A 27,859-nucleotide genomic window follows, 5' to 3' on the forward strand; every position below is an offset into this window, starting at 1 on the left:
CGCTGCAGGGGTGAAGAGGCTCCATGGAAACAGAGGAGAGCTCTCCTGTTGGTATAAAAAAACCCACCTCCATGAGCAGCATAAATTATCCCAGCGGGAGAAACTCTCCTGCCAACATACAGCTGTCCATGCGGGTTGGTGTAACTGATGTTGCTTAGGGCATGGACTATTCACACCCTGCGTGACCTAAATTATATTGACATAAGTGGTAATGTAGACATGATCTTACACCCACCAAACTCCCCTGCCGGGGTGACACTATAAAGGTACCTGGGTATAACTACCTCACTCTGGGGTGGGAACAATCCACATCCCCTGCCTGAGGGCCGAGCTAAGGCGTAGACATTAGACCCAGATCCACTGCCTCTGCTGGGCGTGGAAGGGGGATTAACCATGCGTAGTGTATGTAGATGGGCGGAGCCGGCAAAAAGCCGCTCAGCCGGGCGAGCGGAAGCGCAGAGCAGGCGAGGAAATGACTCACCGCTGTGGCTAGCAGCCCTGGCCGCTGTTAGTCAGGGTAAGTGCGGTTTGCTCTATGTACAGGTGAGGGAGGGATCCGCTGTTGACACTCTGGCACCTTCTTGCCCCAGCTGCCAGCAGCTGTTGTTCTTGTCGCGGACTTCTTTTCGCTTTCGGTTTCACTCCGATTGTCGCAATCGCGGTCTGCTTTGCACCCGCTGATGTGATCTTTTGTACCGGTGCCGGGGCCTGCCCCACCCCACCCCGCCCCGCGTCGGACCAGGAGATGTTTAGGTTTCTTTTGTGCTTTTCTTCTCCTGCCCCGCCCTTCCCGGAGCCAAGGGAGAGCGGAGGGAATTCGCTATCATTCTTTGCGGGCCGAGCCTCCTGCCATTTCACTGGTGATCTGCACCAGCGACCCTTGTGCAAATGGCCACTGAGCGGGGGGTGCAGCCGATCCTTGGCAGGAGAGGTCGGATCCCGGGGGTGGCCAGCACTGGGCAGTCAGAGGCACAAATCAGTTTCCTTTCCCCTCCCCAAACACACCTAGCAGCGCAAGCTAGGACGCAGCTTTCTGAAACTTCCCCTTGGCAGGGCTCGGTGTGTGGGACCCGCCCGGCTTGCAGAGGAGGGGGTGGGCTAGGAAGAGTTCACGTTTTCGGGAAGAAGTCGCCTTTAGCGGCAGAAGGGGCCCCAGGGGATGGGAAATGTTTTTAGCTAAACTGGGGGCCGGGCAGGGGACGTGTCTGCAAAGCAATTCCTTCCCCTGAGATCCTGCATCAGGTTCTCTCAAGCCTCTTGGGGAAAATATAGGGGGAAGTTATTTTTGTATTCCTGTTTTCTCCCCCTATATTGAATGGCAACACCCTTTGCTGCCCCCTTCCCTTCCCCCTGACAATCCCTAGGAATGACAAACCACTGTGAAGATGGTCTGCATGAATCATGTTCAGAAGGTTACTGAAATGTAAAGTCACTGCCCTATTGGTTACAAAGGCACCTGGCATTGCAAGTATAATCCAAGGTGTCTGGGCATCTTTTTCATTGTTAACTGGGCTCACGGGATTCCACTGCCCCTCCAAATGAAGGATTGCAGTAGGGAATACTGACTTCTGTAGCTGAATAACAATGAATGTGCTCTGAGTTCTAATAACAAATATTCTAGTAGCACCCAAAGGCTTTGATCAGGGTCAGACTCCACTGTGCTAGGAACTGTGTAATTGTTCTAGTCCTTTGAAGAGCCTGCATTCTGCAAACATGGTATGAGTAACCTTACTCACATGAGCAGCCCAATTGAAAGTTAATAGGACTGTGTAAGTAAAGTCAGTGGGTGTATGTGTCTGCAGGATGCAACAAGTGATCATATCAGCAAGAAAGAGGGAATTGGGAATGAGTAACAATAACAACACATGTTTATTAAGGTTAGGTTTGGCATATCTACACACGAAAATAATTCTAGGATAAGATAAGGTGTAAATTTTTAATGCACAATCGCAATTCTTATGTAGCTCCATGTGTAGATGCAATCATATCAGTGGCTTGCTGCTATTCTAACTACAGCCTGCTTCCTTAAAATACAAAAGCCAAAATAGCACTTCTGCCCATTTTCGTTCATGTAAACATTTGAAACGTTAAAACTAGGTTGGATGAAGAACTAGAAAACTTGCTGCAGTGGCCTGTAAGGAACAAACTATACATGACTTAGTAGGTGTCTTTCATGCGCTGATGCATAAGGTCAAGAACAAACATTTGTAACCAAGAAAGAACACTAGCCCTTTTCAACATGTTAAGTACCTCAAGTTAATTGATTTCCAGACAGAAGTCAGGACTTCAAAATTTTCAACCTGCCAATAAGCTTAGTTCCCAAGGTGTTGTGGTTTTCCCATTGGTCTGCTTACTGATCTTGAGCGAACTACTCAGCTGATGTAAACTAGTATTGCTCCAATTAAGTCAATGGAACTGTAATAGTTTACCCAAGCCAAGGATCTGCCCTCATCTCACAATTGCTATTTTGGCTTCTTGGGTTAGATGATTTTCTTGGATTATTTTAAGAAACCAAAGCAGACAGTAGCCTCTAGGCCAGTATATTCAAGCAACAGTTAGATGAGAAGGACTTGTCAGCAATTGTGTTTGAACTTTTGTAATTGTGTCCCTCCCCTAGTCTAGCCTTTTACTATGTGGATTAGTATCTAAGGCCCAGATCCTCAAAGATATCAGTCAATGGGAATTAGGCCCTAAAAATACTTGAGAATCTGGGTAAACCGCCTTCTGTATATCACAGAAAAATATAATGGTGTGTGTTTCTTGGAAGTTACTGTGATTTCTTTAATGTATGGATTACAGCTCTAAAGTCACTAGAGGATTAAACAGTTTTCCTTTCACAGATGCTGATCTGCTGCTGCTGCTTGGCGGCTCTGGGCAAAGGCTGTACCTTCATTGCCGGTAATGTGCCTCTAAACTAGATTTATCCTGGAAGCAGCTTTAGTGAGCTTTGAGCTATATTTTATAAGTGTCTGTATTTTAAAATGTGTTAAAGTGATCAGCCTCTTTGTTCTTAACTCTGGAAGTCTGCCCGACTAAACAGAGATTTTAAAAAAAATTGTATGTTGGTGAAAACAATTGTTTAGAAGTACCATATAGTGACTGTATTATAATGTGTCTATATTATAATGCATCTTGGATGTTACATGGTAAGTTAACATATGTAATTAACAATTTTGTGTTAATTGTTTTGTTTCATGATTATCTATTATTACAACAGAAAACAAAGACATCCTCTGCATACAGGTAGGTAGAGCAGACTCCTGAGTTGAAATCCACTCTAGTGGAGAACTTGGCTCAATATTTTGTGTTCCCCTTTATGTCACAGTGAAAGTTCCCCAACTTCAGTGCCTAAAGAACTCCACAAATTACAATGGACCTGAGAGATGCTAATAGTCACTAACAAAATAACATTATGGTGGAGCTGTAGCTCCTCTACAGTTAAAGCTTGCATTACAGATTTGAGTTTGTTTGGTTTGTAGAAATCTAATTGAAATGACACCAGCCAAACATAACAGAGAGTGTAAATTTTGAAAACTTAGTTATCAAATGATAAAAAATGCATGGATAAAGAGAAAATCATAAAGTTAAAAACTCTCCCTTTCGGTGAGAAATCTAAGCCACTCTGGGGTGTGTCATTTGTTGACACTGTTGTTCTTCAAGTGCTGATTCTGTCAGTTACACCTCAGTAGTGTTTGTCTGTAGAACGTTTTATAACTTCATATTCATAATGGCAAATTTGTGGCACAAGCCAAACCCTCAAGAATACCTGCTGTGGTGTCAATTCTCTCACTAAATTCTAGGGGACAACAAAATTACCAACAGATTACCTCACCAAATGCCCCTGTTGTCTAGGGAAAATATCCCTGAGGTGGGTAAAAGAGTAGAAGTTCAAATCTCAACTCTTCTAACCACTGTTTTCCCACTGTATTAGCAAAGGCTAAAAGCCCCCAGCCCTAGAAGACAGGGAAATGCTACTGAACACCTCACCTTTGAAAATGTTAGAGATCTTACGGTAGGTCACAGGAACAGAAACCAGATTTCTGATATGACACATTCCAATCTTATCGAGTGAACCACATTACCTTTCAGACTGAATAAGCCAGTTTTGGTTTGCCTGTCTCTAACCGCTCTAAACCACACTTGTCTTTCAGAGCCAGAGAGAGAATCCAGGATTCCTGATCATTAATATTCTGCTGCTACCTAATACATGGTTGTGTAACCTATGGGGAAAGTATGTGTCAAGGCTTCCTCTAGTGGCTGATCTACACAGATGCTAGGCTAGCAATTACTCCTGTAGCTAAGTATTAGGAGTTTATGCTACGGCTCTGAGGATCAAGGTGTTCATGCCCTGTTGCTGATCTATAAATGGGCTTGACAGAATTAGATTTTTGTTGATAAACATTGATTCCATTGTACACACACAAACCAATGGGAAAAAAATGCCCATTGATGATGATATAAACTTACAGCTAGGCAGAAATATTCTGTTGGAGAATTTATTTGTTGAAAGATATTTACTTTGTATTTTTTGGCATGTGATGTTGACAATTTGTGTTTTAGTGGCTACAAAGTTTTAACTTTTTGAATCTCAACATCTATTGCCATTAAAAAATTGTCTAACTCCCCCACCATAATTTTCCTGCTATTGTGAAAATGTAAATCCATAAAAAAATTTAAAAAACAAAGGCTTAAAAATAAACATTGATATTATCTGTTGAAACTATTTAAAAAAATAGAATTCTTCCAAGCCTATCTCTAAGGGATATGATGGTTGCATGTGATTCACACTGTGACTGTGCCTCTTTGAAGCAATTTCTGTACTTAAACTATGGTAACCTGTAATTATGGTGTGAACTGGCAAACTACGTGTTTCACCATTCAGTCATTTGTCACACTTTGGTGATGTAACCCACTGATCAACCTATTGTTGTCCTGCCCTGTGCCCAGTCCACAGAGAATGTGAAGCTGTGACATTTCTTCTCTTGAGTGCCTGCCTCTTTAACATAGACTATAAAGACTTATGCATTTAGCTTTGGAGGTCATCAGTTCAGTCCCTGGTGTTGGCCAGAGTGGTGGTGATTTACACGGGTAAGTGTCGTGCATTGGCAGTGTGGTATTTGAAAGGTGTGTGACATGCTGCCAAGGACTAGAGAGCCAGAGGAAAGATGAGTGGAGCAGGAAGACCTGCTGGTGAAATATTGGCATGTGGATGCGGTGTATTCAGTTTACAGAAGTCCCTGAGAGAGTCAGTGGAGTGTTTTTGGAAGTTAGTGATTACACAGACCTCTTGTGAAGGCTCCCTCTATCTGCCAGGCAGTGTCATTAGTGCTAAACATGGAGCGCTGTTCTTGGTGTACATACTTTCAGTAACTTTTAAATGAGAATAAGATGTAGACACACACAACTGACAGCATCATGTTACAGTCTCACGCTCTTCAGAAGGGCCAACATTAGTTGGCAGCAGCTTCAGCACCACAGCTTCTCCCTCTGATTCCCAGGCAGGTGCAAGTCCCCCTCTACCTGACTGGGAGGAGCTCACACCAAAGCTGTATGAACCCCTACAAGTATATTTAACGACGGTGCTGGTTGCATCAGGCCATACCCCATATATCCAAAATCTAAAAGCATGGACGCAAGAAGGGAAAAGGCCTGTGCATTCCTTTCCAGTTGCATATTGCCTACAGTGCTGTTGAAAACAGACTCCAACACTCCATAAGGCTTTCATTTCTTTCTCCAGCAGTCACTCAAAATCAATACATAACCCAGCTTTATCAACAGCATTAAGGCAGAATGAAGTCCCAAGTGCACGGAATGCGTGACAATAAGATGCTGATCTGTTGCTGTAAAAGCATAGGCGGTCACTGTTAAGGTTTTGTGTTTGAGAACATTGATGTTTCTCATTGTAACTTTTCCATATTCTAAACTAGTGATTCTCAAACTTATTTCATTGTGTCCCCCCTCCTCCCCTTCTTCTTGGTGACTGTAGTAGTTTAGGTCCCAGCCACCCAGTTCTGAAGGCAGAGCGGAGAGTGGCAGCTGCTGGTCAGGTGCCCAGCTCTGAAGACTGTGCCACCGCCAGCAGCAACAGAGAAATAAGGGTGGCATGGAATAAGTAGACCCCTATTCATTGCTGTGGGTAAAATGTGCGCAGTACGTTATTGTTTGCCCTCAAGCTGCTCACACTCCCCCAGAATACATTCTGCGTAACCCCCAGTTTGAGAACCTCTGTTCTAAACCAAAGCCAGACAGAAAACTCCCTGCAGCAGGGATTCTCCATTTTTCTGTATGGTTCAATGCTGAGTGCATCATTGGTTCTTAACTAATAATAATATAGGTGAACTGAAAACCTTTAACTCTATATTTAGAGGTCACTTCTTGTTCCAAAGGAGATCTTCACTTAGCTACATTTCAGAGAAAAATGGCACGGATATTCTACTGCAGCAAATGTTGTTTTTAAAGTGGAGCGTAAACCTCCAGGTGAATGACTGAGGCAGGCAGAGTATAACTAATATATTAACCTGAGAACAGCTAAAATAGAGGTGAGCAGGGGTTTGTAGTGGTAGGTGATTGGATGATGCCATTTTTTCCCTTATGGAGAGGGCCCCATAATTTCCAGAGGTTATTATTCTTAGGCCTCTGGGGAATGTTTTGAATTCTTGCTTCCCCATGTGATAACAGGCCATGTTAAACAGAAGTCAAGATGGGAACAGGCTGGAATATTGCTGACAAAGTAAAATTTCACTCAATCACTAATGGTATAACTATTCTTGCCATCAGCACAAGGGACTATATCACTCACGAATGCTTGATGCTGATTCAGGGGAAGGGAAAAAAAGTCAGGGGAAAGTGTACAACTAAGCGATTCCTTTTGAAACTATGGCATAGCCAACTTACATTATGATTTGGTTGGGTTCTTCTCTCCCTCCCCATAGGTGATATCTATGTGAGTTAATAATTCACTAACAAGAACTTAAACACACAGTTAAGGTTGCTTAACCTTCTAGAGCATGGAGGGTGGCTAAACTTAAACCTCTGCACAGCTGGAAGTAGAGAGTTAAGGTACAATCACACCACCAGCCCCCAACAACAACTTTAACTCTGTGCCTGAGGAGAAAGCAGTAATCAAAGTCTTTGTGCCCTCAGCACAACTCTGCTTCATCGCTCTAATCAGAGCTGTTGCACGTCAGGAGGCTCTTAGTGCCACCTTTAGACACTGGCATGCCCCTGGGGATGGCAAGAAGAGAAGGGAATGTAAGAGAACTTGAGTACATCCTAACAACCGCTGGCGTCCCCATTGCCCCAGCCTAACCACCTCAGTGCCTACCGAAACGTCCCATCTGCTCTCGCTTTCACACACTCCCATGCAGCCTCTGTCTCCATTCTGCACGATTGCTCCAGGGATGACTAGCAGTGTGTGGGCACACATCACTGGGGACTGCCAGGTTCAGTCAGGACTAACTGAGGTGATATGCCAGAGGGATTCCTTAGAACAGGATAAAAGGGTGTTAATACCTACTGAGTCTTTAGGGGAGTTTTAGTCATGCTTATGTGGCTTATGTTCACTGAGACTGACCTCAACAGCTCAACCTTTTTCCTAGTCAAGACAAGGCCTAAGAGCTTCCTGTGCACTTCCCCCTTGTCCTCTAGATGCTCAGGAAGGCTGGGATCCTCGGGTGTGTGATAGGAAGGGGCGGGGCATTGCCCAAAGGGGTCAGGATGGAGTTGAGGTTGTGCGTGGAAGACATAACCTTATCTTTGTAATTCCTGATTTTCAGAGGGTTAAGTTTAGGCACCTTCCTGGGTTAAAGGGCACTAGGCAGCACTAGGCAACCTTGACTCAGCAGCAACTTCTTTTAGCAGTGAATTTTTTTTTTTTTTGAGTGGGAGCATGATTAAGGGGCAATTGTGGAGGACTACAGGGGAGCTTCCTGGGCACACCTCACCGCCCTTCAGCTATCAGCTCTGCTTTCTCCATGTTTGTGATAAGGCTGCAGGGGTTGTGGGGAAAAGGAAAGGTGTAGCTGAGGGGTGTGAGGAGTACATCTACCAGCTGGGGACGGAAAAGGTCCCCCAGATTATTCTTTGTACTTGATACAGACCCAGTCCACTATGTCAAGTGCTGTCCAAGAGTAAGATCTTTCCTGTCCAGGATTCTTGCACTGGCTTCTTTGTTATCATTTTTAATGTGCCAGCAAGTACTTTCCATATTAGCCCAGCCCCCACACCACTACACCTGGCATCATAACACACACAGTATTGCCCACCATCTGTCCCAGGGCAGGACTTGGGCAGACAGGTAGAATGCATTGGGGATCCACTCATGTGGTGCTGAACTTCCTCAGAATTGCACACACCATTCATATGTCCTAAAGGAGCCCTACTGCACTTCTAAAACATCTGAAAGCACCAATGTGCACAGCCCACCACATCTGTCTTGAGGAGAGGACTTCAACTTATGCTCTTTGTGTTGAAGAACCTGTCCCCCTTAGCCACTGAGGCTGTGTCATCACGGCAGGGTTAACATGAGTTATAGATATTCAGATTACTTCTCTCAAGTGAGCTAGCATGACTGAGATCAGGCACACTGCAAAATAACACTTGAGCTGCTGTATCCACACTGGTATGTGTGGTGTATGTGTGTCGTGTGGTGGTGACACTCCTGGGGGTGTTTTATAGATTGAAGCCAGAAATTATGGTTGTGTCATCCTGTGTAACACAGGCTGAAGGATTTCACCTAGTTACTGCTGGGTTGAGCCCAAATGCTTCTGTTTGGCTAAAGTAGATCTTCCAGAAAAGCATCCAGTCTTGATCTTAAGAATTCAAGAGATGGAGAATCCACCACTTCCCTCAATAGTTGTTCCAGTGATTCATTGTGACTCATGGACCTCTTGGTGTCAACTGGCAGAGGGCACAAAGGCTGCATAGGATTTTACAAGGATCCCCTGAGTTGGATATATACATAATTCACTAAAGAGTGGCATGTGAGATCTCTATTGAGAGCCAGTAGCCCACTGGGCATCTTAATCATGGCATTATGTCTGGACAGAGAATATTTAAGGAGTTATGTTTCTATGCTGAAAATTATATTCTTAGGGCAGGTAACCAGGAGGTGACAAACTTCAAACATATTCCTTACAGGCAAGATAACAGACACTTATCTCTCTGTCTGGTCATTGTGTATTGTCCGCTTCACAGTGAAGGTCTGTTTATATGCTAAACCTGATGCTAATGAAGAGAGTGCAATGTCTTCATGAGAGGGAATTTCCAGGGAGAAATAAAGAGCAGGAGGGGAATTTCATATATGGGTAAAGAAACTTGACTGTTTGGGTATAATTGGGGATGCAGAGATACACCCTGGATCTTTCACCTAGGCCAATGGTCTCAACCTTTCCAGACTTTTGGACCTCTTTCAGGAGTGATTTGTCTTGCGCACCCCCAAGTTTCACCTCACTTAAAAACTATTTGCTTACAAAATCAGGCATAAAATCACAAAAGTGTCACAGCCCACTGTTACTTTCTCATTTTTACCATTTAATTATAAAACAAATCAGTTGAAATATAAATATAGCATTTACATTTCAGTGTATAGTAGTCGCTACAGGGAAAACCCTCGAAGAAATGAGCTTGCTGCTCATGGAAGGTAAGTGATATGCAGAGAAGCCAGACTCCTCAAAAGAAATGTTGGTGAGGGAGTAAAGGCTTAGGAACCCTGCCTGGCCCAGGTCCCAGTGAAGCAGCCCTGAAGTTAGAACTGGCCAAGATGGAGGTCCAAAAGCATTAGCCAAGAAGGCTGGAATTAACAGAAAGAGCTTGACAGAGGGAGACAGACAAGCATCAGCAGGAGGCAGCACTGGAGGAGACCCACCGGAAACTCATGGAGCTGGAGGACAGGAAATGTGAAGCCCAAGAAAAGGAGCTGGAAGCTGAGAAGCAACAGCGGGTGGCAGCAGCCCAAGAAAGGGATATGGAAAGGCAGCATGGGAACCCCCCGCCCATGGGTAATCCTCCCCAGGGATCATGCAGCCGGGACAAACTGCACCTGAGTTACAGGGAGACTGGTTGCATCAAGGAAGATTTGACCACCTTCAAAAAGACGTGGAGTACACAAAATCCCTGATTTGGACAGAATGTCTATCTTACTCCCCAGACTGCCTGGTAAAGCCTTACAAATTTTGAATGACATGGACATAAATGATGCAATGTTGTACAATCAGTTTAAGGGGGTCCATGTTAAAAAGCTTTCAGATGATTCCAGAGGCATATTGCCTAACTTTTAGACACCTCGGACAACTTGGAAAGTTAAGTTACAGGGAATAGGTTCAGGAAATGAGGGATTATTTGAGAAAATGTATAAAAAGTGCAGGGGCAGAAACTTATGACAGGTTGGTAGATCTGTTTGCTCAGGAGCACTTCTGTGATGTCTGCTCTGATGAGGTAAGGTTAGCAAGGGGAAAATCCCCAGCAACTGTAATAGGGGCTCATACATGCACTGTTCATAGAGCACAGGTCCCAAAGAGATGGGCAGAAGCCAGTAATAAAAGGGGGGAAGGGGCTGGCTTGTTCCTGGGAAAAAGGAGGAAGAGGAGGGGACTAAACACCCATCACCCAAGCACCAGTCCCCCTCCTGGCAGATCTAATGATTGGAACCCAACTCAAGAGGAAGGTGCAAGGAGGTGCTTCTCAGGTGGAATGCTTGAATAAATGGAGAAACAATGCCAGATCTGTCCATGTTAACACAACTACCTTCGAGTCAGAGACTTCAGTGATGGCAGAGGGAGATCTAGTTAATTTGGTCAGATCTGACCTCCTGCAGGTAGGCAAGGAGTTTATTAAAGAGGCCAAGGTAAATGGCAAAGTGTGCTGGGGCGGAGAGACACGGGAGCCCAGGTTTGCCTAGTCAGGAAAGATGTGATTAAGGAGGTTGATACGCTCCCAGAAGAGATGGCAAAACTCCTGGCCATGGGGCAGTTTAGAACCATGGTGCCTTTAGCCTGCATTGAATTAGAGTGGGAAGGTTTAAGAGCTATTTTAAACATGGCAGATCTTAAGAATTTACCTGCTGACATGTTGATGGGAAGAGACGTGGCTGTGCACTGCACAAGGATAAGTGGGAGTACTTTGGCCAGGAATGGGTCGCCTGTGCTGTTTTACAGACCTTCTCCAGGCAACCAGAAAGTGCACCTCTGGAAACTGGGACTGGGTTCAGGAGAGCATGAGAAATACCTCTGTGCATCATAACAAGACGGAAGTTGCAACTTCATCTCCCTCAGCATCCCACCCCATTCATCCCTACGTTTCTCTGCTTATTGCCTGCTGTGTGCCAGGGTTCCTTCTTCCTAACCTGAAAATGGCAATTGCTTTCTATTTATTTCCACAAAAGCTTTGGTATTTGTGTGTAGCTTTGGCTCATTAGCTGGGTATGGCAAAGGATGAAGGGATGTGAGGGGAAGGCCATGGAGGTAGATTACTGGTGATGGTCTTGCAGTTTTTTCAGGCTCTGGTGGCATTGGCTGATGTGAACCTGCTGAAGATCTCTGACTGGAAAAGAGAACAGTTCTTTGGTAGAACTGAGAACAGAGGACAGAAAACCATCCCTGTATGCCATGGAACCATTTAATCAGCTGCTGACTGATGGGAAGATTAATTACTAGAGGCAACTAATGAGCTACAGGGTGTGGGGCATGGGGAGTTTGTCTTGCCCAGAAACCTGTCTGACTGTCTGGAGTTCCTGTAGAATGAAAGATTTTCCTGCATCATTCCACAAGTGGACCAAAATCTGCACCATTCTAAGCAAGATGTTGATCTGGGATGCAGCAGCACAGAACACTCAGAAATGTGCCTCTGGCCCCTTTCTCCTTACTGCCACTGAATAGCTCAGCTCGGGCAGTGCTCTGATGTCATGTCAGAATCAGAGCCCTAGTTCTTTTGGTTTTTCTTCCCCTAACTCTGTGCAAAAGAGCTACAAAACGCTGAAACTTTCTGAAACCAGCCCTCTTTCTTGGAAGGGTGGTAGGGGGACAACTGTATTTCAGAAACACCTTGACCAAATGACCTCACATTTACGCCAGTCTACTCAATCCTTCTCGTGGCATACCTCTTCAAGACCATCTCCCCATACAGGAGAATTGTCAAGTTCTTTGAATATGAAAAGCAGCTCATCTGTGTTTTGAAGGGGGGGAAGAAGAATGTGGCTGGGGAACCCATTGGCCAAATGACTCCATATTTTCCCCACTAGCTCTGGTCCTGATGAGGCATGGCAATCTTAAAGAATTTTGAAAAATTGGCTCTTAAACAGAAATCTCTTCTCAGCATTAACCAAAGAGTCACTATTGCTCCATAATAATTCAAATTACCATTCTAACAGAACTAATGAACACCAACAGCAACCATGTGAGGAAGGTAAGTACTTTCATCCCTACTTGGGGATTAGGAAAATTAGGAAGCATTCAAATAGGCCAAAGTATTTAGGTGATTCAGTAAGGAGCCTGATTTCTCAGCTCTTGGGCTCTGAATTGCATAAAAGATAGAAACTAAATTGCAAACTCTGCTGTGTCGGAGAGGAGTTCATAAAAAATGTTCTGCGGAGCAATTGTTTTGTCTTTGCAAAGGACCAGACTGCAGTGATAGGAGGCATTTTCAGACAATTTCCTTGAAAGATAATGCAGCCCCATTCACGCGCATTGTGATGCTGTCACCATCTGTCTGATGCTATCACCATACTCAGTATATTTTTCAGGAGCAAGTTCTTAACATTACCCACAAAGTGTAGCTTCACAGAAGTTTGTTTTCCCAAGAGATGCTGCCCCTTCTTGGCTATGAGAGAACATTTTTATTTCAGTGGGAAAACACATCAGTATATTTATTCCTTGTCCCTCACACCAGGACATAAAGTTTAATCATAAGCTGGCGATACAGTACAGCTTTTCTTACAGGATGATGTTAGAGGCATAAAACCTCCATAATAGAGCTGTCCACTGCAACAGTAAAACTTGTCTGTGCAGGAGATGGAGTGTTCACAGGGGCAATCCAAGTCTGTGGAATGAACTCCCGCAGGATCTAAGACTTGACTCAAATGTCATCACTTCCATCCCAAACGCCAGGCGTGCTTCTTTGACCTTTCCTTCACTAACACACCTAGCACAGCGGACGTAAAATTAAAAATAAACAACTATAAAACTCGCAGATAATTTTCTTCAAGAGGAAAAGGGAGTGAGAGAGAAACCCTTGACAAATGCTAGTCCTGTTGTGTAATGGTGCTCTGATGCTAAAGTGATGAGGATAAGCACTTGAATAGCATGGAATCAAAAATACCCTTTAGGCTTTGCTTTATTACTGACTTTTTTCCCCCCATTTTTCCACTTTTCTTCCCTATCTGGCTAGAGCTGCTGCTGGTTTTCCAATGGACTTCAGAAGCAGCAAAACCTCTGGAAAGGAAAACCGCAGCGGTGGGATCCTCAGTGCTGCTGCCTGCACCAGACAACATAAAAGACATCAACTTCATCCAGTGGGAATATGAAAATGGCCTCATACCCCGCTTCATTGTTCAGTATTATAAGGAATCACAGGAGCCAACTATCTATGTCCCCTATGAAAACAAAGTAGTTTTCTATTTATCCAACGGCTCCCTCTTGCTGAAAAACCTACAAGAGACAGACAGCGGAGTCTACAAAGCCAGTATCAATCTATTTGAGAGTGAAGCCAGAAGAACCCTTCTGAAAGTTCTCAGTAAGTGAGAAACACTGAGGAAATGGTCTTATCCTTCAAATATTTACAGATCAGTACATTGGAAGGGTCAGTTAAATCTTGGGGATGGGAATAGTCATAATGGAAGAGGATTTTCTTGTTTCAGTGAGCCACAAAGAAACCAGGTGGGATGCTGAGTCATGCATTGGGAAATGTCAGGGAGGTCTGTGATCCTCTTAATGGGGAAGGCTGTATCTGACCCTGCACTGGGAAATGTGCATATATGGAATGGGCTCTGAACCCCCAGAATGATGGAGACTGGATGTGTCAGTGAGGTGCTGTGTTCAGTCTGAATGTGCTCTGTGACACTGCTCTCTGCTGGTGATACAGTGTCCCTTGCTGCCTATGCATAGAACAGCTTCGATGCCCCTTGTAGGGGAAATCACTTGGAAGTGAATGTTCAGCATGCTACACAGGGAATCATCTGAATGATTCCTATTATTAATAATGCTCCAGGGTTGAATACCCACACTCCTTAATGGCCAGCTCTCTAAGCACAGAGCACCAATTAGGACAGAGCTGAGGGAGGAAGAAAAATGTACTAGCAGAAAACCCCGGATAGATCTCACCCACGGATACAATAGCTCAGTACATTTCTCTCTGAACAAAATCTCACTCCGAGCTTTATGCTTCTTTCCATAGTTTATTTTTTGCTTTGTCTGTGTACAGTAGCTATTTATGACAGAGGGTCGGTATGGTTAGATTTCCTTTGAACTGGTCACAGATGCGTATTATCTATAATGTTAATGTTGTATTAATGCATGAGCGGCCTATACATCTATATATAAAGTTTTGGTTTTTGTAAACATATCACAAGTGTCAGATATTCTATCGGCAATTTGTTTAAAAACAGAGCAGTATAAATAAAGTTAAAATAAATACCTAGAAGTTATAATACCTTGGTATATTAAAATTCCCCATCAGGAAGTCCTCTTCTAGGACTATTCTCTTTCCGTATGTATTGCACAAGAGAAATAGCATAGCAATAATATTGGGAACATAGGAATCACCACACCAGCTCAGACCAGTACCCCATCTTATCCTGTCTCTGGCTGTGGCCAGTACCAAAAGTTTCAGAGGAAGTGCAAGAAACTCCTTAGAGAACATTTATGGAATACCCTGTCCATAGAGGCCATAGGGTTTCTTCCTAACCTTCTCAGTTAGTGGCTGTCTAACCTCTGGCCATGAGGGTTTATATTCCTTCTTTTTAGAAAATATATAGAAAATGTTTGTTTTAGCCTATCTAATATCTGTCTAATGTCACTGTTCTCATTACCAATGAAAATGTCTAATCCTTTTGTCACTCTTACTAAGATCTTGGCCTAACTAATATGTGGTGGCAGTGAGTTCCACAGGCTAACATTGTTTTGGGATTTTTTTTTTTTTAAATCCATTTCCTGGCTCCCAATTTACCTTCTCCATCCCATTGTTTACTTTTGAAATCCCCTTTTCTAGAAGTCAGGGATACTGTGCTAGATGATGTCATGATACCCACTCAGGTATGTTGAACGTAAATCTATCGTGGTCACTATTGCATGGTAGCACAACTGAAGCTTGAACCAACTCGTGTGTGGTAGTTAAGACTTAGCTGAGACAGACTCTGGTCTTGTGCACTGCAGAACTAGCTATTCGCAAGCCAGGAAGTGCTTGCTCCAAGTGTAGACATTCCACTTGGCCACAAAGCAGGTAGTTGGACATTCCGTACACTGTGCAGTCACCCTGATTCATCTGCTGCTGCTCTTCTCCTTCCATGGTTAAACTGGGGGTTGCTCTGATGGGGAATTAGGCTGGCCTAGGGTTTAATCCTTAAATTGGAAGCTAAAGCTTTTTAGATTATATTTAAATTGAATAGCTAGCTCTTAGTTCATTTTCTTCAGAGGTCCCCAAACTTGGGCCAGCCCCCCCGGGGGTGGAGCAGAAGTGCCACCTAGCCCCCATCCCTCCTCCAGTCCCATGCCCTGGGGGCATCCCCAGCCTCAGCTCCCGGCTGTGGCCCCAGGCCCACGCACATCCTGCAGCCTGCTCCTGGCCTCGGCCTGTGCCTGGCCCCCATGCCTTACTCCTACCATGGCCTGGACTCCCAGGCCCATTCCTGGCCCCAGGTCCCAGCTCCCAGGCCCATTCCTGGGCCTGTCCCTGTGGCCCCACGGCTGCAGCTCCAGACCCAGTCGCGGCCCTAGCCCCGCTTATGGCCCCTGACCGCGGCTTTGGCCCTGCTCCCGTGAGGGGTGCAGATCAGGTAACTGGGTGGGGTGTGCAACCCCCAAAGTTTGGAGACCAACCACTGATTTACTTGATTACTACTGTATTATAAACAATAACAGTGTAACCCCTTCTCCTGGGTACTTCCACCCAGTCCAAACTCCCCAGTGCTCCCCAGTTTCTGGCAGGGGCATATCCTTGTTCACGTTCGCTGCAGTGTGATCCTGAAGGCCTGTAACGCCAGGGAAGATGTGTTAAGACTGGTACTACAACAATGTTGTATGTTTTTCAGGGCCCGTGTCCCAGCCTCAGATGTGGAGCAGTTCTAGCCTTGCAGGTTCACCGATTGAGTTGGGCTGTGACGTGCTGGAGGGAACAGTGGACAACATTGATTGGGAGAAGGAAGGAGGCCCCCTCCCCCCGGAGAGATGTTACTTTCTTTCTGAAAATCGCAGTGCATTGCACATCAGGAAAGGGGAAAAATTAGACTGTGGCTCCTATTCCTGCAACGTCAGCAATGAGATCAGCTGGAAGGAATCCTCCCTGAGTTTGATCATTGTAGGTAAGTGTTAGGTTACTCCTGGGCTTCAGAATATCATGGGTAGCTCTGTAGTTGCCCTGTCTTATAATAGCTGTTACACACTAAGATATGGAGCTTGTCTGAATACATTTCTACTTTGGCCACTAAACAGCAATTTATGAACTGACTTTGTAGTTTCCCTAGGGTTGGTTGATGTGTAGTGTCAGGTCAAAGGTGAGCAGTAAAACACCCTGAACTCTCCTACCTATTGGTGTGCTATTTGAGTGCCTTTACTTGAATTAACACAGTGAAGATCTCGCTTCTTCCCGTTGTCAGTGAGCCTCTGCAGAAGAGGCTAGATCCCGGCTGAAAGGGTTCAACTTTAGGACGTTGTCCCATCGCTAGCAGAAGGTAACAGTCCTCTAATACACATTCCCGAGCAGAAAAAATCCCAGCCTCCAATAGCTTTCTCAGTAGCTTTCGATATCCTGGGCTGCCCACTGCCTCTTTGTTCTGTTTTTCATTGATTATTTTTCTTCAGCTTCCCCATGAGACTGGGATTTATTCTCTCCACATAACAGGTATCTCACTGCCTCTTGAATATGCTTTGAAAATGTCTGCTGTTGCTTTGGCGTTTGCTCTGGTCTCTGGGACGGGCTTCTTGGCCTTGTGCTGTCAATCAGGGAAGCAAAGAATCAGTAAGTATTTTATCTGCCTGTGGGTGTTGGTTAGTATCTGTTGTACACCAGACTAAACCCTCTGCTCATCTTTCTTTGAGATCAAAGCAGATAACGGCAGGCAGCATTGGCTGATTGCTTTCCCCCTTAGCCTCCCATGGGATGTCTACACTGCAATACAAGACCCACAGCACGGCCGTGGCTGGCCTGGGACAACTTAGGGTCAGACTGCAGGACTATAAAATTGCAGTGTAGACATCTGGGCTTGGGAGAAGGTCTCAGAGTGCAGGCTCCAGCCTGAGCCTGATTGTCTACATTGCAATTTTTGGTCCAGCAGTCCAGGCTCTGAGACTTGGTGCTGCGGGTTTTTAATCGCAGCGTAGATATACGCCTAGTAAATTGCTCACCATGGTACTGGTTCAAAGGCCACTGAAATCAGTAGGAGTATTTCCATCAACTTCAATGAACTCTGGGTTCAATGAACCCAGATGAGGGTCTCACCAGTGGAGCAAGATCTGACGATTGGTTCTGATCCACCTCATGTGGAAATCCTGTGGACCTTTACCCAACCTAAACAGCAGCTGCAGCTCCCAGCTCCACTCCTCATATGCAGCACAACTAACCGTACTGCAACTCCTCAATTCCTGTTCTGTCTTGATTTCGAACCATTCCCTCCATTTAGGGCCATATTCTCCACCCTTACTCATGGAGAGTAGTACTTCTTTCACCACTCACTGACAAGGTGCTGAACAGATTATGGTTAACTGTTTACTATGACACAAAATGTGTCATGTCATGTCCCATGCTCTAGGAGCATACAGTTTAGAAAACATCACAAATTGTAAATTGCACTGTCCAAGGACAGAGTTGGCAGCCCTGTACTGAAAACCGTCCTGTCTCTTTTAAGCCAAGAAGCTGCTGAGAAAGGACAAAGAGAGTAGCTGTCTAAGGTAGACAGGACCCTAACCACGTAGGGCTTTACAGGTGAAAACTGATTCTGTGAATTACACCCAGGATATACAGTGGATGCAGTGTCGCCCCTGACAGAGGCACCGCTAAGCAAGTGAGCTGATGCATTCCGCACCTGCAAGGTGTGATTGGAGCTCCTGTAGGCATCTCCAGGCTAGCTTTACTCTAGCTAGCTCAGGTATCAGTAGCAGTGAAGGTGCAGCAGCGTGCTTCAACGTGGGCTAGCCCCAGGAGTAATTACCCGGAGTTGTGCGCGGGCTTTCCTGAAGCGCACTATTCCAGGATCCGAGCTACTGAATTTAAAGCTAGCTTGGGAATGTCTGCTTGAGCCTCACACCCAAGGTTTCTCCAGGTGCACCTCCTCCTTCCCCTTCCCCCCCCCCATGCAGAGCCTGCTATGGCAATGCCATCTCAGTGTGATAAAGGCCTGGGTAACCAAGGTGAAGTCCCACAACTGAATGGAAAGGTCTTCAGTGTGTGATTGTCTTTTAACTACTGTGCTGGGAGGCTGGAAGCTTTGCAGTGTTAACTCTTGGTAATGAAGCTTTTCTGCTTTCCCCTTTGAGAGAAGGTAAGGTTGCCCAATCTGTTGTTTGTGGACAAACTTTAGAGTTCTGTGAAACTTTCATAACAGAACATGAAATGGATGCCTTTCCCCTGGATTCTGTTACAAACCCAGAATTTGGTCCAGGTTTCTGAACCTGGGCTGAGTTTGGTGCAAACCTTAGTTGTTGTCTGGTTCAGGAGGACACCAGGTGGTTTCTCATGTTTTCACCTGAAACTAGAAAAATCTTTGTTGCTTTGGCCAACTTTTGCTTTGGGATTTGGAGGTTTGTTTGAAGCTCGGGGGAATAAACCTCCTGCAAACCAAAACTGAGAACAAGTTTGCATCACCCCTTGCACACTAAATCTGCTAAGCCTGAGGTCTTGTGCAGCTCTGGAAACTCACTGTGGGTGTCTCTGTTGCTTTCCTAGAGGGGGAGACCTGGAGATGGATGGTCATATTCATTCAGGGGCTGGCGTGTGTCTCTTCCATTTTGCTGTTCGCTGCCACTGTCCTCTGGATGCAGGAGGAAGGTACAGTGCCACTGGCTCTGATACTAACCAATGTGGATGCTTCAGATTGTAAGGAGATGAATGAGGTGAATTTAATGAGTCTATGAAGATAGAAGAAAACCCTACAGTTAATCAAAGGGAGGGTGACCAGATTCAGAGCCACATCTGGGGCTAGTGTAAATTGACATGGCTCCAGTGGAACTACGCAGATTTACTCCAGCTGGGGATCTGGCCCTCAGTGAAAAACCAGGACACCTGTAGCTTGGAGGGGGAAGGAAAGGTAGCACCAGCAGTGATTTTAGTGGGTTTTCAAAGAGGTGTTTGAGCATTTGGGGATGGTGGAGGACTCGGGGTGGAGGGGAAGTGGGGGCTCACAGGGAGGCCTCATTGCAGGACAAGGAAGGTAGTGCAGCTACATGGGGCAGGCTTGACTGGGGTGGACTTTCAGCCACCCTGTTGTCAGTCTCACAGGCTGACCTAGCTAGTGGCCTTATCCAGTGGCCAACAGCTACAAAAATCAAGATATTACGCCACATTTCAAAACCCTTCCCGAGACATGCCTGAATGCCAAATCTGCCTGACTGAGAAATAGGTTGTGTGAAAAATGGAGGAAAGCTTGAATCTTCCTATGCAACCAGAACTGGAACCTTGAATGGGCCCACACCATCCAGTTGGCTGAGACAAGGTTGTGTAAGTAAAACTGTTTTAGCAGCAAACTCTTGAAAATTGCTATGTATCTGAGATTGTAGACACCGGTTGCCATAGTCCAGCAGGAAACAGCCCATCTTGTAGATGTGTGTTGTCAGTTGTTAGTGTAGGCTGCGCGTGTGTCCCCCCATGTAGGTGATGTCCCAGCTCTGCACAGATAACCGAGCCGGCACTCACGATCGAATGAATTGACATGACCACGGATCCGCTGAGCAACGAAGGCACCCGGGCCAGGTTTATTGCAGTTAAAGCACAATGAGAAGCGACCTATAGAGTATCTATCGGTACACTTCACAAAGGAGTGCTCCGTTACAATGGACTCGGCACAACTTAACGGCAGGACTTTCCGTTATCCTCTAAGCCGGACAACTTTGGTCCCTCTGACACCCTCTTTTATACCCTGTTACAGACAATTTCGTTCTGCCCCCTTTGACATAGGTAGTTGCCTCCTTCTTGACGTAGTCTGATACCACCCCTCACCTTGTACTGGGTGGTTCGGGCAAAACAACGCTCTTTGTCATCTTATCAGACATTTCTGTCCATCAAAGTGTCATTTCAGGGGGTCAGATGGCCCTTGTTATCTCTTTGGTGTTAGGCTGTCTTGGTACTCTCTGCACCTGCTATATATTTTTAGTAATGTTTTGATATTAGTAATATTTTGGAAATATGTGTGCTTGCAGTATCAGCTTTTTCTCCGTGTCAGTTTCAGTGAGGTCGTAAGTTTACAGCCTGGCTCCTGTTCATGGCTTTTTCCACTTAGGCTTTATGTCTTAGCCTGTTGTGCTAGGTTGCAGGCCTGAAGCTCTCACTTCTTACTACAATGTGCAGTGGAGTAAATTAAATAGAGAAGATCAGAGTAGCTTTAGGGTGGGAGAAGAAGGAGTAGCAGGGAATAGTTGATGTATATAATAAGGGTGTGATCTATATGTTGACTGAGGTTTTGGGTTTATAGTGAATCCTACCCAGTGTTGCCTCTTGGGATGAAACTGCGACCTCCTTTAAGCCTTAATAACTCAGCCTGCAGCATTCAGCACTGTCCCTTTATCAGTCACTTTTCCAGTCCACAGGGGCAGCTGTTTCCCCACTATAAACTTCACCTCCAGCCAGAGAGCCAGACTCTGCCATCTGCTACTCACTGACCTCAATGGGGTGCCATTGATGTAACTGGGGCCAGACGGTAGCCCCATCTAATAGCACCCAGACCTGAATAATGACCTCTAGATGGCATTTGGCTTTAGTAAGCCAGAAAAACCATGTCAGTCTCTCTAATTCTGATTTAATTCTCCCAGGTCCCTTGGCTGCCTTCATATTGCTGGAGATTTTTCTTACGTATGCGATAATAGTAACGGCCCTGATATCAGCAACGTTGGTATGGGAGCCTGCAAGGCTCAGGGCATGTAAGACTAAAACATGTGAGTTGTTCTGTTTTATGGTTTAGCTTTTGGGGGGCAGGTGGTGAACTGATTTATTTCCTAAATGGGATTGAGGAAAACCCCTTGACAGGCCTCACTCACTAGAGAAAGGGCTGTATTGGGGGGCCTTTACTGGTACTAATATGCACACACACTCTGCAGGCCATCTCCTTCAGAGTCACTGCAAGGCCTATGTGACATCTAGCTCTTAATCTGCCATGTCCCAAACACGTGACTTTAAAAGGTAGCAAAAAGAGAAGAGGAAAGGGCAGCATGTGGGATTTGCTTCTGAGACCGCTGGGTCATGAGTCAGCATGTCTGATGTGTGAGTCGCTTTACAGTGAGCTAACACTAGGTATGTGGAAGGGATGAGTGAGAGACCTGAGTTATAATCAGGTGACCCTCAGCAGCTGGATGATGACCAGCATAGTTGTAGGACAGCTTGTCCGTCTGCTTAGCTGTGGTATTTGCACTGGCTTTTTAAAATGTCAGCTGTCATTAGAAGAGAATTGTTTCCAGACTTTCTGGCTGTCTCTTTCCAGTAACTCTGGTTTGTAATAGACTCCAAAGCCCCATGATCTGACCCGTTTACTCCATGAGGATCTCCCTGGATTTATGCTCATGTACATAGCAGAAGTGTCCCTACATGGGAACTTGGCTGCCTCCGCCTCTGAAAACCTTTCCCTGTTTCCCTCTCTCTCCCAGGGCAGTGTGTCATCCTGGACTCAGCAGCCCCTGGAGCAGTGATATTGGTGGTGTTGTTTAGCAGTCTCCTACTCCAGAAAATCTCCCAACTCCAAGGTGAGAACAGATCCTCCGGTTCCTATGTTTACACTGCATGTTTCCCTCACCTTTGAGAGCTGGCATTCCTTGCTGCAGAGCCTGGTGTTGTGACGACCCCCGGCCCACCGTCCCATCACTGGGAGCTGATTGCATCACAACGTGGAGATACTGCACATGAACTCTGAATGTATCTGTGCTGCATGAGTATCCACACAACACTAACTAAACCTCCAAAGCCTCATCCCATCAGGCTCTTGGATCAGCAGAAAACCTAGAAAGGATTTTCTGGAGGTCTGTCTCACCTCTGGTCATTTGAAAGTCCTGGTCAGGGATTGGAGGGGATGCCACCCTTGAATCTCATTTACTATATAAAATATAGATGTTCCAGTTCTCTTTTCCTACAGATACTTCTGAGCCCTGTAAGGGTCTGGATTACATCTAGGTTTCTGAGTTAAATTTCAGCTCCCTTATGATTTCTTCGGACAAATGAGCAAGCTACTGACAAGTTGTAACTTTCTCTTTATATAAAAAAAAACAACAAAACCCATGCAGAGAGAGGCTGCTCACAGGCTGTATATCTGACAAGCAGCGCAGTCACCTCAGCCATCATACCCGTCCTTGGCCTTCTAGCCCTCTTCGTTTGGTGTAAGTATCCTGGGGGGTTTCGTTCCAAACGCTGTGTGTTGTCATTTATTGCCTCTCTCTTTCCTGGTAACTTTGTGTGTGGCTCACTCACTCCCGCATGCTCCAACTGACCTGGGAAAGATGTATTTGACTAAGGGACAGATTGTTAAAGGTATTTAGGCACCTAACAATTCACATTCAGAAACACCCAGGGTACCTAGTTTTGTTGTTATGCACCTAAATACATTTAACAATCTAGCCATAAATTAAGTGTTCAAGCTGGTACCGCTGTCCCCCTGGACTGAACATACACTGTAGTTAGGCGGCAGTGGTAACTGGAATACTGCTACACTAGCTTTAATCTCACTAATTTGGGTACAGAGATGAAGCTGCTATAGCACAGGCTACATCACTAGCTGTGCAAGCCAGCCCAAGACTTAGTGTGCCTACGCGAGTGGCTAGCCTGCACTGCAGTTGCTGCTGCTGCAGTTTCAGTGTTGTTGGAATCCAGGATAACTAGATTAAAGGTAGTTCAGGCATTTCTGCACATACTGAAGTCACACCTCCAAATTTATATCCACATGGCAGTTGATCTCCTTCCCTCAAGACCAGCCCATCAGGAATTGTGCCTAACTACAATTACCCATCCAGTTACCTGTACATAAAAGCAAGGTTTTTATTTGGCATAGAAATTACAAAAGTTAAATTGGACTAAATGTTAAACAAAATAAATTTAGTCTAAGGTCTGAGTAACAGCTTGTTAGTGTTGGAAAAAGATTCCAAATGAGGTTCGTTTACCCTGCACCAGATAGAAAAGAGATCCACGCAGGTAGTTGGGCAGTCTCCAAGTTTTATTTCTGCAGAGGTCAGACACTTCCCAGCAAGTGGTCAGTGTGAGACCCCGAAGGCATGCTCTTTTGCATATTTACACAAACATAGACAAAGAAATTATATATGCATAAATTCTTAATACTTAATGCTTATAGGTACATTCAAATTATCCCTATTACTATTGGCCTACTTCTTCTAAAGGTATTCATAACAAAAAACATGCTAACAGAAGATTTCAGCTTATCTCTCTGGGCTGCTTGGTCTCTCTCAAGGCTATATAACTAGTTAGAACCAGTTGAGGCTATCTCCTTGATTCTTCTAGGAACGCTTTCTCTGACTCTGGTACAAGACAAACACTGTAAGAACAAAAAAGGAGGGGGCAGGCGATCTCTACAAGAAAGCAGACCACTAAAAAGAACTAAAATGAAGTAACTGTGGTCAAGCAGACAATTATTTTCTTTCAGTAGCTGGGGCAAATTGTTCAGCTGTCCTGTATTAAAAGTGATTAACAGTTGCATCTTAAATGCCATGTGTCTTTCCCCCAGGTTAGTTTGTGCATGTCTCTTACATTTCTCCCTCCAACCCTGTGTGTTTATAGTTCTTGGATTCTGTGGATTGTGGAAATGGATTCTGGGGCATTTGGTTTGAAACCCTGTCACTCGTGAGATTAGTGTGTTTAGTTCTGTGAACAGATAAAGGTATGTCTCAGTTATAACGCCCTCGAGCAGGCTCAGTTTGTTTCTTTTCCTACCCCATCTACCAATGCTCTTGGGATGTTGTTTTTGAGATGATATGCAACTTCTTGTGCCTTTTTCTCATAGTTTGCCTATCTGACATAGTTTGTCTTAGAGCACTTTGTAACACATGCATTAACATCTGTGAGTTCTTCCAAAAGCTATCGCTGCCCTGGGGAAGAGACTCTGAAAGTATATTTTATGGATGTTATTCTGTACAGTATCTATAACTCTTCCTCCTGCAGTAGCAGCAAGAGCAAATGCTGCTGGAGATTCTAGGAAATCAGATTAGAACCAGGTAATTGGGAATATTATACATGAAATTTCATTTTCCCGATCACTTTCCTGCCCTTGACTCTAAAATCCCAAAATTACAAGGGCGTCCTTCTTGTGATGGAAGGGAGTACCTGACAACTCATGCTCTACAAAAAGCTCTGATTTCCACTCCACTCTGCAGCTGGGCTCCCTTAAAATGCCGCACAGAGATGCAGTCACCCTGTACGCAAAGCGTGACTTATACAAAACACAACACAGGAGCTAACCAGCCTTCCACTGCTTTGCAGATCACAGGAGACAAGGAGACCAAAGAGAAATAAAACAACATTCCAAAGAGGAAGCAAAAGAGGAGGTAACAGGCCTTGTAACTCACTTTCTATTAATTGTCTATATTTTGAGTTTCCTCTGCCCCTTCAGTTGCAAATTATTGTGGTTATTATTATTTAACTTCCAACATATACAATGGGGGGAACTGGCTTTAAGTCACAGACGGCAGAAGACTTGGAGTCAGAGCTGGAAAGCCTGGCAGTTGTGCTTTTGGCTAATCATATAATCCATACCAGGGTTTTTAGTTGGGCTTTCTTTCCCACCTGCCAAAGAACGTTAAGGATGCTGGACCTTAACTTACTTTCAGTTTGAGTTGACACCCATTGTCACCAACAGCTATGGGGCTTCACTATGCTACAAAAACTAAGAGACCTCGAGTATTTTAATCTTGGAATGTTGTTTTCATCCAATTATATAGCCATGGAAACAGATTACAATCTGAGCATTGTAATATTGGGTGTCTCTGACTGTTCTGAAGCAGAATGTTTCTAGCCACGAGCTAACTACAGACCTTTTTCAACAAGCTGGAAGCTGAAATAGCCACTCATTCAACTACGGTGCTGCCACAGCATATGCAGATCGCATATCATTTTATAAACATACATCGTGCCCCCTAGTTTTAGAGAGAGGAGTTTTATATTCTCACCTTTTAGAAGAGGGGAAAGCAAGAAGCATGAATTCATTTGTGGAGGGAACCCTGATTTTAGGGCATCTTTAGACTGTCAAATTTATCTAATAATAATGATCATAATCCCATTGTTGTGCAGGTGCAACCGGAGCCAGAGGAAATAATGTTGCAGTAGCTGGAAGAGAATTCCCTAGTCTTATGCCACCAAGAATAATTCGGAAGAAGCTCCAGTCAAATTTGGAAACCTGTCACCATTATGACTGACTCTTAGTAACACCCAGACTGCAGTCTGGCAATCTCTCTGTTGCAAGCCTCTGTAGCTAGTTGCTTATAAACTTTGCTGAAATGTAACCACCTGGGCTGAAATTTTCAGTCAGGTGTCTGCTTCAGGCTCAATCCCTCCTGCCACCCCAGAATTTTAGTAAAAAAGGGTTCCGCTGTTGCTTTAACCATGAGAGCACGGTTAAAGGAAAATAGGAACTTTCCCTGCTAATGTTAACAGGGTTTCTTATCCACCTATTTCTTTGGGGCACTTTAGTTCCTCTGTGTTTTTGAAGCAGGGATTTGGAGTTGGGCAAAGCAATGGGTCAGGGGATCAGAGGTGCCTTTTTGCTTCTGATGAAAACACACTTAGAGGAAGGAGCTTGGGGAAGTCTCCATTTGTATGTACTCAGTGGAACTCGGTGGTTTGCTGCTAAAAGCTCTGAATGTGATAACTGTTCTGAGCGTACTTGCTGGCCCCCAGAGCTTCCTACAGGGTAGTGGGGGACGGTGGCTAATGTAAGTGAATTTGTGCATTTTCTAACTCTTCAGTGCTGGAGTCTGCAACTTTAATGTAGCTTCTAAAATGACAGTCACGGAACATAACTCCAGTTTCATTTTTATGCAGCTCCTGCACTGTACTGTCAGATTTGTTTGTTGTTTAGCCAACAACCTAAATTCCATGCAGAAGCCAACCAGAGCATATGGCATCCCTGCTTCAACATTCTTAATATATTTCAGCACAGCAAGTGAAGGTTCTGCTAAATTGGAGCTGAAGCCTGCAGCCTTGTTATGCATCGGTTCCAGCTTCTGAAGAGTCTTAAGAAGCAGAGACATTGCAGGAGTTAGTGCATGAGGTGCTAAAGGCTGTGATGCTGGTGGCATAATCCTCATCTAAAAGAAGAGGCTGCACTCTTCCAGCCAAGATAGCAAATAAAAAAAAGCCTCCCTGGCAACAACCACTGCTTAATCACTTAAACACAACTGTGAATTCAACCAACATCCATCCCCCTCCTCTCCATTTATATACTTGGGTAACAAATAATGAGCATGATCATAAGAGTTGATGGCAATTTCTGCCACAGCTGCTGGCTGTTTTCTCAGCTGCTCAAGTTCAACAGGATGTTTTTGCACAGCTCTATGTTATTGAGAATTACAATCCACACAGGCCTAGCCACTAAGTCATGTACTAGCATCTGTACACAAGAGTAAATTAGCTTAGATGATAAGTTAGCTCAACACTGCAGACCTTACCCAGTTCAAAAACCTCATACACTAAATCCTTTCCATTTATCCTGATTGCTGCAAGTCCACGTGTTTATTTATAGTCTTCACATAGTGCCTTGGTTCTCTGGCGAAAAAATGAGCACACCCCATTTCCTGGGCTGAAAATGACACATTTCTCTACTGGGTAGGACTCTTGAGTATAAGCTTAAAAGGGCTTAGTTTATGCAGCGTCTCTCAGGTAATGTGTATTCAGAGAGACCATGAGTGTTTCTTGAGATTTAAAAAAAAAGGAGGGGAGGGCGCTCCTCAGTGGGAGTCAATGACACAGCTTGTGTCCACAGATGAGTTGAAAAAGACTTAAAACAAACATTCTTAAGGGAATTCAGTTTGGAAAGTAGTTGCTCATGGGTGAGGACTGGGCGAGAGACAAGGGGCCCTCCAGTGCAGTCCTGCTGCTCCAAAGGGCTGGGCATTGCTGCTACTCCTGAAAGAGTAGAAGGAGCCTGATACAGATGCCTTTTGCTACTTGAGGGCCACCCCCGATTTAGAGGGTTGGCCCTGGGAGTGGCCCTGGTTAGGCCCTACATTGCCACAAACTTCAGTCAACCAGCAGTGCCCTGGGCATGCCCCACTCCTGCTGAGCGTGCCGGACCCCCATGAAGGTGGAGGGGCTGAAGACGCAGGGGTGGGATTCCATCGGACTAAAAAATAATCCTTTAGTAGTTCACACATTTGAAGACGGGGTGATTGATGTGCTCATGGACAGACAGCGCGAGACATTCTAGCCTCCCCTTTTGAATCGGCGTTTGGTCCGGAATTACCAAGTGTACGCACATGGCAAATTCTTCCCTGCAGCAGTACTAGGGCTTCTGCAGAGCCTC

The 27,859-nt window shown here is 45.0% G+C and overlaps 1 protein-coding gene across 4 annotated transcripts; it reads left to right on the forward strand.

The window, feature by feature from the left end:
* The first annotated feature begins 381 nt into the window (after positions 1-381).
* On the forward strand, positions 382-27,839 carry LOC137153288 (hepatic and glial cell adhesion molecule-like). 4 transcript variants are annotated; one of them, XM_067548449.1, is made up of 11 exons: positions 382-517; positions 2,841-2,898; positions 13,381-13,725; positions 16,238-16,507; positions 17,047-17,163; positions 19,087-19,188; positions 21,165-21,287; positions 21,993-22,088; positions 22,623-22,715; positions 24,823-24,887; positions 25,630-27,839. In XM_067548449.1, the coding sequence occupies exons 2-11, from the start codon at positions 2,841-2,843 to the stop codon at positions 25,663-25,665; spliced, it is 1,305 nt and encodes a 434-aa protein (XP_067404550.1). In that variant the 5' UTR covers positions 382-517; the 3' UTR covers positions 25,666-27,839. The 4 variants fall into 4 exon arrangements, with proteins under 4 accessions (XP_067404550.1, XP_067404549.1, XP_067404551.1 ...); XM_067548448.1 differs by lacking the exons at positions 382-517; positions 2,841-2,898 and having other exon boundaries at positions 7,628-13,725; XM_067548450.1 differs by lacking the exons at positions 382-517; positions 2,841-2,898; positions 22,623-22,715 and having other exon boundaries at positions 7,628-13,725.
* The last annotated feature ends 20 nt before the right edge of the window (positions 27,840-27,859 follow it).

The sequence above is a fragment of the Emydura macquarii genome, unplaced genomic scaffold (assembly GCF_026122565.2).
Source record: "Emydura macquarii macquarii isolate MOO-44397 ecotype Brisbane River unplaced genomic scaffold, CSIRO-AGI_Emac_v2 contig_1253, whole genome shotgun sequence".
NCBI classification, from domain to species: domain Eukaryota; kingdom Metazoa; phylum Chordata; order Testudines; family Chelidae; genus Emydura; species Emydura macquarii.